A 10,956-nucleotide genomic window follows, 5' to 3' on the forward strand; every position below is an offset into this window, starting at 1 on the left:
CACTGATGCCCCAGATATTTCATTAAACTGACTATTATGCCCTTATTGTTACCTCAGTTACTGCTACCCATTTCTATCATCCCACGCGAGTTTTTTTCGTCTGAGCTTATCCCAATTGCGCAGCCCCTCCACGGGATTTCTCCAATATGGTGAAACGGGCGTGTGAGATGGAGCATAATTGGGAGCCGTCTGATGAAGATCATAAGGTGTGAGATGGGGCATAATTCGTCGCTTATGGTATTAGCAGGGAAAGAGACGTATGGTGTTATCTTAATTCTTGGTGAATCAACGACGAAGTGAACATATATATATATATATATTTATTTATTTATTTGAATTAAAATGTTTTATTAATATTTAAGAAACTATTTATTATTTATTTTACTGTTTATTTGGATATGTTTTACAAGTTAAAAACATAATACCCCTACACGTAATTTAACACATAATTTTAACAACATATATGCTACCAGTAAAAGTACAACCAAACACCACAAACATTTCAGGCACCATATATGCTACCATTTATTACCACCATATATACTACCACAATATATACTACCATATATGCTACTGTCAAAATTGTCTACCAAACGGACCCTTAATGTCAAAGTGTCAAGCCTCCAGCCGATGCTTCAGAGTCAATTCGCAGACTGACAAGAGCGATATGCTTCTAAATATTAAATCGACTAAAAGTCATCAACACCCCCTTGTGATTGAGGTCATTTTTAAGTACACTCCTCATTCAAATCGTAAGAATGACACTTTGTTTAAGCAGCACGCAACTCCCTCCATCCATGTTTTGATTCAAAGGGCAAAGAAGAGGCAAAAATTGGATCATTGACCTTACCTGTGGTTACTAAAACTGTGGAGAGTGCATTTTCAGCTATGAATATTGTGAATAGCGATTGCGAAATAGAATGAGAGATAAATTGCTCAATGATTATTTAGATACATACATTGTGAAATCGATGCTTACATTGTGAAATTACTATTGTGCCCATCTTTTTTTTGTTATGTTTTAAGGCCACATGGAGTCAACCACGTTGTTTCATCATTTAACTCTTCAGTAGACGGCAAAAACTGTGTAATCACAAGTATTTTTATGCACCAAAACCTAGGCGTTTCTTTCACAAGAGGGCACTGTTTTGGTCTTCAATTGCATTCAATTACGTGTCAGGCACAGATTCTGATTCTGAACACTGGTTGGTTGGAAACTGCAGTAGCTATAATTTAACCAGCCAGCAGAGAAGGACTACTACTGAAGAATTGCCAACCTGCTTGAAGTCGTCCTCTAGCTTTATACATGGAAATGGAAGCTCGTAATAAATATGTTTTAATACGAGCTCAGCTGGTAATTGTACGTAGAATCATATTATATTATAAAAAGGAGAAGTCCTTCCATAGAAACCCTAGCTATCAGAATACTTGATGTATATATATATATATATATATATATCTGAACACAAGTGGTAACAACATCAAACTTGATGATTAATGCAAGAACCCCATCTCCAACCACCTATTACGTATACATCTTTGCCTATTTTTCGTATGTCCTTCACAAAACATATTAATTGCATTCTAATTCCTTCAACTTTTTACACAAATCACCTCTATATAGATGGATAGTTACCCTCTGGCTCTGTGTGCAACTGTGCATGTGTCCGTACTGGTATGTAGAAATTTTTAAAGAAAACCGTGTTATTATTTGTACGGGCGGTAATTATATCTAAGAGATGAAAATTAATGTGTGCAGTTGGTAGACCAAACTCATTCACTCTCCCTCACCCTCTCATGCTTATATAGAACAGAAGCTCCTTGTAACATACCATGTAATGTTTTCCAACTTCTCTGTGCACTAAAAATGGAGGACTTGCTAGACTTCCTCGTACTTTGTTTTTCCGCCACCTTTATCTTCTTATGGTGGAGACACTGGTCCGTCACCGGTGGCGGCCATAAGAACCTCCCGCCGGGTCCTCCGGGGTGGCCAATCGTCGGCAATCTCTTCCAAGTCATACTCCAACGCAAGCCCTTCATTTTTATCGTCCGTGATTTACGGGCAAAGTACGGTCCCATCTTCACCATGCAAATGGGCCAACGAACTCTTGTTATTGTCACCAGTTCTGGTCTGATCCATGAAGCCCTAGTTCAAAGGGGCCCAACCTTCGCTTCTCGGCCCATGGACTCGCCGATCCGGCTTGTGTTCAGCGTAGGCAAATGCGCCATTAATTCCGCTGCATACGGCCCACTCTGGCGGTCCTTGAGGAGGAACTTTGTTTCGGAGCTGATAAGCCCAGTGAGAGTGAAGCAGTGTAGCTGGATACGTAAATGGGCTTTGGAGAACCACATGAAGAGGCTCAAAACGGAGTCGTTTCAGAACGGGTTTGTTGAGGTAATGAGCAACTGTAGACTCACTATCTGTAGCGTCTTAATTTGTCTATGTTTTGGTGCAAAAATTTCTGAAGATCGTGTGGCTGAGATTGAAAGTGTACTGAAAGAAGTTATGTTAATGACAACACCAAAGCTTCCAGATTTCTTGCCAATTTTGGCTCCATTGTTTCATCGTCAAATGAGAGAAGCAAAAGAGCTGAGAAAGAAACAAATGGAGCGTTTGGTTCCACTGATAAGGAAAAGAAGAGAGTTTGTGGATAATGGTGAGAGGCCCAATTTGGAAATGGTGAGCCCAGTTGGTGCGGCCTATGTTGACACACTGTTTGGGCTGAGTCCAGTGGGCCGAGGCTCATTAGGTGAAGAAGAGATTGTTACATTATGTTCAGAAATTGTTAGTGCGGGGACTGACACTAGTGCGATGACTGTTGAATGGGTTTTGCTCCACCTGGTCCAAAACCAAGAGATTCAACAAAAGTTGTACGATGAAATTGTTGGACTTGTTGGGAGAGATGGGCTGGTTATGGAAGAACATGTGGAGAAGATGGCGTATCTTGCTGCGGTGGTTAAGGAGAGTTTCCGGCGACACCCGCCGAGTCATTTTTTGTTATCACACGCGGCGACGGAGGAGACGGAGCTAGGTGGGTACACGATACCGGCGGATGTGAATGTTGAGTTCTACACTGCGTGGGTGACTGAGGATCCGGATATGTGGGAGGATCCAGGTGAGTTCCGACCCGAGAGGTTCTTGGATGGGGGTGATGGGGTTGACGTGGACGTGACGGGGACACGTGGCGTGAAGATGTTGCCTTTTGGGGCGGGGAGGAGGATTTGCCCGGCTTGGAGCTTGGGTGTGTTGCATGTGAACCTTCTTCTTGCAAGGATGGTACATGCTTTTAGGTGGTTGCCGGTTCCGGGTTTCCCACCCGACCCGACTGAGACATTCGCTTTTACAGTCGTGATGAAAAATCCTCTTAAGGCTGTTATATTGCCTAGGTAAACAGATATAGTCAAAGTTATTATAAATTTATAATATTCCCATTAAAATAAATGATTTTGCCATTTATGTTTTTTCTCGTCATATCTGGGTTCTATGTATCTTGGGGTTGAGCAAATGATGCTTGGTAGGAGTGTTTGTGGTCGATTTCAAACGATTTTTTTTTTACATAAATTAAACCGATCAAGTTGTCGACTTGGTAGGTTTTGATGATTTTTCTGAATAACTCTAATGCTTGGTGTATTTTACTATTTGAAGGTCGCTATTTAATATCAAAACAAACACATTAATGAGAATGGTCTCTTCAGCATTGTGAAATGTGAATATATCGGGCTTGTTTGGGAGTGTTGTCAACTGCTGTGAGGTGTGGTGAGGTGCTGTGAGGTAAAAAATTATGGTGCTGTGAGATGAGTTGGTACGCAAAAAGCTATTTGGCGTATCATTTTTAAAACTGTGACGCGGTACTGTGAGGTGTGTTTGGCGTATCTAAATTACGATTATATTAGATGATTAATAATATTACTATAAAATCACTTAACGTTTACATTGTACATTAATCTAAAATAAAATAATTGACTTAATTTGATTACGTAGGACAATTCAACATATATTGTAAGCGTTTGGGAGTGCTGTAAGGTGTGATGAGGTGTTGTGAGGTAAAAAGTTGTGGTGCTGTGAGGTGAGTTGAAACTCAAAAGTTGTTTGGCGTATCACAAAAAACTGTGGTGCTGTGAGGTGTGTTGCAACTGAACACAGTTGCAACACACTGCCAAACTCATACATCATTTTCATGTGGAATTTTTGTAGGGTGTGAATGTAGAATAGATATGGTCAAATTTGAGTATCTCAATTAAAAGGATTAGTTTCATCCAACTCACCATCTGTATTATTATGTTCCGTATAGTCTCTATGTTGCATTTAGTATCCCTAATATTATGTCCCATATTCTAGATGGTGCACTCACCATCCCTTATCGAGCTCCTAGAAAAATCTTTGCCAAACGTTCTCCTTAAATTCTCCCGAATTTTTATCAAAAACAAATAAATAATATGCATTATGAAACTATTCGTTTTGGGCCAAGACTCGCACAGTTTTAAAAGTATCATGGTTGTTGATGTGTCAAATATATACATACATTTGTGCATCCTTTACACATAAGTTCATTGCATTTTGAGTTGATTAAGAGTTAATATTGCCTAAGAAAGCTATATTTGCATATTGTAGGTGTCAAGGCAAGAAATGGAGGAAAAGAGTGCAAAATGAAGACTTGGAGCCCAGGACTAATTTCCGATCGATCGGCCATATTCCCGATCGATCGGACCTGCCAAAACACCTAAAAATATCATCGAGACAGATTGTATTTCCAATCGATCGGACTATTCCCGATCGATCGGAGTACTATTCACAGCACTGCGCAGTTTCGCGGAAAAGACCCGAATTCACGTGTTTCTAAGCCAAAACGACCCCAACTTGTTTTGGAAACGACATAAGAGTTTGGAGAAGTATAAAAGGGCATAAGATAGGGTTTTGGAGAAGAGCTTGGAGGCTGGGGAGCTGGATTTCGTGCTACCTCCATTGGAGAGCTTGGAGGCCACCTTGGAGCTTGGAGAAGAAGAGGATCTACAAGGGGGTTTCCTCTCTCCTTTTCTATCCTAGTCAGTGGCGTACTTGAGTTTACAGGGGCCTCGGGCGAACTCGAGAAAAGGGGCCCTTGTTTTCTTTTTTATTTATTTTAAAATAAAAAAAATTTCTTTTATTGGTTTTTTAGTGAAATATGTAGAGAATTGTTAGTTTTTAATTGATTTTTTATGTTTGGATTAATATAAAATTAATATTATTTTCAAAAATTTGGGGCCCTGGGGATTTAGGGGCCCGGGGCGACCGCCCGTGTCGCCCCACCCCAGGGCCGCCACTGATCCTAGTTTCTATGGTTGATTTCCTTTGTTTAATGATGTATTTTGCTTCCATGAGTGGCTAGATTTCCTACTAGGGTCTTAATGTAACCAAACCTTGAAGATTCAATAAACTTGATTTCCTTATTTCTTGATTTCTCTTTCTCTCTTGATTGTCTATGGGTGTGATTAATGCTTTTGAGTGTTTGGCCATCATTCAATTGATTTGCTGCCTAGATTGAGACCGGAAGGAGATATCTAGGGTTTGCCTCAAGCCATAGATGACATAGGATGCATGAACCATAGGAATATAGGTTTGTGACTTATGCAATCGCTAAATGATTTCCATAGTTCGTAATGAGTTTTTGATATATTAATCCGATTGTTAGGAATAACAGGGATTTATATTGAAAATACGTTTAATGTATCTAGGAATAGAACATTGAATAGGTTGGGAAATCGATTGTCATTATTGAGAGATGAATTAGGGATTAAGGAATCAAGGGAATTGAATTGGATAGGTGAGGTGAAGTTAAGTACCCTAGTGCTTTCCATCCTTGATTTCATATTTGTGTTTGATTTGTTTTTGTTCTTTTTAATTAGTTTAGTAAAAATCAAAAACCAATCGCTAATCATTTTCTCCAATGTACATAATTGTAGCTTGTTTGACATTGATTTCTTTTGCCAACACATCTCTAGTGGAAACGATAATTTACTCATCTTTATATTACTTGTGCGATTTGTGCGCTTGCAATTAAATCCATATCAGTTGTCCACTTATAAATCATTTTGAGGACTCTATTTTGAAGGATTGGAATGTTTGTTATCCTCTTTTAACTTTAGATATGGTTTTAGAAGGAGCCGATGTGGTTAGTTAGTATATATTGTATTGATTTACGAATATGAATACTTGTTAGCCATCTTGAATCCCTAAAGACCAAAATTAAATGGTTATATTTGATCTCTATCGAGCAGGTACATGAAATTATCATCATATGTTTGCGTAGCACGTATGGTTTGTTGGTCATTATGCGGACCTATGAATATACCTAATACACTCATGAAGAATAGTGACTATGATTTTTCATATCATAAACAAATTAAAAGGTTTCCATTGAGAAGAAGTGATTGAAATTTACGAGTAATGATAGGTGTGAATGGGTTGGGCCGTTCTGTTAAGCCCGTTTAAAATTTAAATCAATTCTTGAAAGCCGACTTCATAAGTTCGAGGTCGAAACGGATTTCTAGTTGAGCCTTGCCGCTTGTTTGGTGTAGTGGATTTGCTGCACCAACCTCTGTGCAGTTTCGCTGCACCAAACGGTGCATGAACCAATGGATTTGCTGGCTAAATGTTAGAAGATCCATCCCAAAAAAAAGCTCCCATGTGGAGTTTATTGACAGTGGAAAACGGTCCTTTTTTTCCTTAATGACGTAGGTCCATTTTTTAATATATAAATTTTTTATTAATTTAAAAAAAACATGGGCTCTAGTTTTTAATACTTAACCTTTTTATTTTTTTTAAAGAAAACAAACATGGACCCCACTTTATATTTGATAAAATAATTATTTTAGGTAACAATTTTTATTAGTTTTACTTAAAAATATAATTTATATTATTATTCCCACTTGTATCATATTTTAATATTTTATTAATATAACATTATAATATAATCTATTAAATTTAATATTAAATATTTATTAATTTATAAAAATATTTAATAATTTATGTTTAAAATTAATTTTAATAAAAATTATATTTATTAGATTAAATTTAATAACAAAATCATAAAATCTAATATTATAATACTTTAATTCAACAGTTTTTCCGGCTTTTAATTGGCTAAACACCTCACAACATATTCCACAACATTAAACTCAGTTTTTTTTTCACAATTTTTTTGTTAGTATTAAAAATCAATCCAACCATTCTACCAAACCAACTCGGCCCAAATACGTTACCGTTTGGAGTTTGGACTTTAACGTTTGAGGAACCGTTCATTTTGTGTCCAAGTAGATAGCACAGCCGAAACGGTGACTCGACGAGAACTGAAGGACGTTAAACGGTTAAAGTGTTCGACAAGGAAGTATCATTCAACAAGAAGTCAGGGTTTGTGAAAGTAGCGCGACATGGACAGCTGGATTCCGATGCCAAAGATTGAACTGCATGCTTCCCTAATGGTTCAATCGGGGACTCCACACTGCTGTGAGCTTTCTCGCTATGTCTTCCTTTTGTTTTCAGTGTGGATTAACTGGTGATTTTGAAGTTCCACTCTTGATGCCCATAAGGGGATGATCTTTTGGTTAGGGTGCTTTAGGTGTGAAGATTCTGGGCATGGATTTATTTATTGAGTTTTCAAGGTTAAATGTTTATTCTTTTTTTTTTGTTTGTTTATTCCTTCCTTACAGAGAGCTTGCAGGAGATTTGGTTTGGGTGCAAGGGGTGTCATTGTATTCTCAGATTATCTTGAAAAGTACGTCCTTTATCCTCTGTGTTGCTTATGTGCTCTGTTTGGTTATTGATAAAACGTGTGAATTGGAAATTGAACGGCAAAGTCCCTTGATTTTGAGCTTGGTTTAGTGAATTGAGGAAGTCTGTTGAACCAAATGCTGTTAGTTACTTGGATCTCTTGACTTGTTCTGCTTCTTTCAAAGGTTTACTTACTGATTTCCATTCTGTTAGATAATCCCTGAACATTGGGAAATTGCATGTTATTCTAAGACACCATTTATTGTGCGAAGTGTTCATGTTATTTGACTTGATTCACATTCTTACCCCAGATGATGGAACTGTTACAAGAATTTCCAAAGAAGTAAGGCAATTTCCCATCTCATGCCATCCTCTAAAACTAAATTGCTTTGTGTTGATCGTCCAGTTTTTGTAGAACAGGTTGTCAAAGATTTTGCATCTGACAATGTAGTATTTAGTCCTTGTAAAACACTTGCTAGGTTCGATCAATGACATGATTTGTTAGTTTGATTTTAAGCAGAGAAATGATTCGATTGGAATGAGCAAACGCTCTTACATGGAAGCTGTGTGGAAGGACTAAGGGCTGTTGACATTGATTTTGTGCCTAACAATATTGATCGAGTCCCTTCAGCCATGGTGAAGACTCAATGAAAGCACCAATTGATATGAACCAGCAATGATATTTATATTGAGCAAGAGAATTACAACGCAACCAGAGAATTCAGAGGGAGAATAACAGATAGAAACTCAAAACGTCACACATTGCCTACCCTCCTCACCCCACTACTATCTATTTATTCTCATACTAGACTAATCATAGCCTTACACATAGTCCCTAAGTTTGTTAGGCCTCTTTCTTTCTCGCACCATGTTTCTCCTTGCACACCCTGTGTCATCATTCGCATTTGAATCTCTCGTAACCAACTCCACGTCAGCAGCACCCACTATTGTTCCAGCAACGTCGTCCCTATTATCCTGCATATTCATGACAATGCCACTAGCCCCATGACCTCCTATAACCAAGAGTAACGCATGTAATGGAACCACAAGGAAGAAAATATATGTTAGACTTCTTCTCAGCCTAGACCGCCATGAGACAACTGCAGCTGCAATGGACACTGTGTGAGAAAAATCTGTTATCCAATAATATTTTTAAGCTCAATTTATTGTTTGTTCGATGAGGCATTTGATCTCTCTTCTCCCACTTCTTATAGGTTAAGCTTGCTCTGGAAATAAGAAGACTAGTGTTGTTGAATGGTATCCCCAGACTCTTATGAGTTCTTCGCTACAGATTAAGTTGTAAAATTATCCCAATGTCATGTTGACAATGTGCAGGACCACATTTATGCCAGCATTTCAATTTGCTCGGGAACAGAGTCTTCGTGCAACTCTTCACTGCGTAGAGGTTTACTCATTCAATTAGTGTCTTCTACTTTCTTCAATTTTTTACTTTGTTGTTACTGGAATGTCCCTTACTAGTTTATTTTCATAACTTAGTGCTTGGAGCGGTACCTAATAGAAAGGAGATTCAGACCATGCTGGACTTTCTTCCCCATAGAATTTGTCATGCTAGTTTCTTTGAAGAGGAAGGTTGGATAAAGTTGAAATCATCTAAGATTCTGGTTTGTAATTTATCATTCCCTATCTTATCAGAAGATTAGAGAATTATATCACTTTGCGAAGGTGAAGCACTGATTGTTTGGATAACTTGACCCACACACACTTTTCTTTTATTTTAAAGCTTTTTGCTTAGTCTTGGGAAACTCTGAGTTTCACCCAATAATATTTCTTTAGTTGCCAGAACGAAAAGCAGGTGTACTCACACGATGGAGTTTTTTGCTTTTTTCTACAATTGTATTAAATTTCCATGCCGATCATACTATGCCATCTTGAGCGAAAAGGCTTTTGATATATTGCAAAATTGACAGTGGGCTGAAAATTGTTTGCATTTGGTATTTATGGCTCATGCATTTCGCATAGATTCAGGTCGAAATCTGTTTGTCATCTAGCATAAGGACTGAATCAATTTCCTCGATGGATATTCACCATCTTTGTTAGGCCTTCTCCGCTGTTTCCATCTAGGAACTATATTGTGAATTAAATCAATAAATGGATGTCTCAAGTAACATGGTTTTTTAACAATGCAGTTGATCTATATAAACGCTAAGCAAGTAAGCATCCTTTAGTTCTATGCACTGATGTTTCGGGGGTTCTCTCCACCAGTCTTTTGGAGGAGTACAGTCTTGCTTCTTCTACATTTGGTATGTATTGTCTGTAATTCAACAGGTATCAGATCAAGTATTTAAGTTCACTGATTGCATTTTAAACTATTTCCAGGGTCTTGGCGAGAAGGAAATGTTTCAGCTAGTGAAAAATGCAATCGAGTTCATATTTGCTAATGTTGGAGAGATTTTTGATTTAGCTGCAAAGAAATGGGATCTCTGAATGCTTCGTGTGGAGGAACATTTGCATCTCTAGGTAGAAAGATCAAAGTCGCACTGAAATTTCTGGCTTATCTTGTGATGCTAATATGCTAATTTGTTGCGTTAGATCAGCTGATCAAATTGGCATCTTACTTTGCAGATGCTTGAGCTCAGCCATATTTTGCAGTCATGCTGGATGTCTGGAGAAGTGCATGTAGATATCTTTGAGAGCATGATAATATTATGTTCAATGACTAAATCATTCCAGGGAACTGGTAGCTGAGCCATTTCCATCCAGTAGATGAACACATGATGTCATATTTCTACCTATATCATCAAGGATGGAGCACATTGGCTTTCTTTTCGCTGTGACTTCTTCTTCTTCTTTGTTTTTTTTAAACGTGGATTTACTTAGCTGTCCAACAGATAATTTATTGATAAATCCCGAGTCACATGAAAGACTTTGCAACCCTCATGAACCAGTTGAGACATGGATTGAGACACAGTGCGGGAAGATAATGCATGAGACATGGGCCGAGGCACAATGCGGAAAGATAATGCATGGTGGCATTGACATACTGAGCTGAGTAAGGACTCATATCGCAAATTACGATAATGGAAAGACCCATGATACTTGAACTAACGACCTCCAGCTTTCGCTAAGAGTTATCGCGATTAACTTCATCATCACATGGAATGATCAGTTGTTGGCTGTGATCGCTTCAACCTTGGTAACCCTGAAACCATGAACAACCTTGTGATGCTCTGAAAGTGTGACCTGGCTCC

The 10,956-nt window shown here is 38.2% G+C and overlaps 1 protein-coding gene and 1 long non-coding RNA gene across 7 annotated transcripts; both read left to right on the forward strand.

The window, feature by feature from the left end:
* The first annotated feature begins 1,859 nt into the window (after positions 1–1,859).
* Positions 1,860–3,509, forward strand: LOC119990008 (cytochrome P450 77A3-like). Its single transcript, XM_038835813.1, has one exon. It carries the CDS (start codon positions 1,868–1,870, stop codon positions 3,389–3,391), a length of 1,524 nt encoding a protein of 507 aa, XP_038691741.1. The 5' UTR covers positions 1,860–1,867; the 3' UTR covers positions 3,392–3,509.
* Positions 3,510–7,349: 3,840 nt separating this feature from the next.
* Positions 7,350–10,949, forward strand: LOC119989706. Of its 6 annotated transcripts, none has more exons than XR_005465885.1 (6): positions 7,350–7,751; positions 8,059–8,090; positions 8,268–9,369; positions 9,895–10,008; positions 10,085–10,225; positions 10,331–10,949. It is a non-coding gene; the product is annotated as an uncharacterized LOC119989706 (long non-coding RNA). The 6 variants fall into 6 exon arrangements; XR_005465886.1 differs by lacking the exon at positions 8,059–8,090 and having other exon boundaries at positions 8,268–8,869; positions 8,962–9,369; positions 10,331–10,947; XR_005465887.1 differs by lacking the exon at positions 8,059–8,090 and having other exon boundaries at positions 8,253–9,369.
* Positions 10,950–10,956: the final 7 nt, after the last annotated feature.

This window comes from Tripterygium wilfordii, chromosome 21 (genome assembly GCF_013401445.1).
Source record: "Tripterygium wilfordii isolate XIE 37 chromosome 21, ASM1340144v1, whole genome shotgun sequence".
NCBI lineage: Eukaryota > Viridiplantae > Streptophyta > Magnoliopsida > Celastrales > Celastraceae > Tripterygium > Tripterygium wilfordii.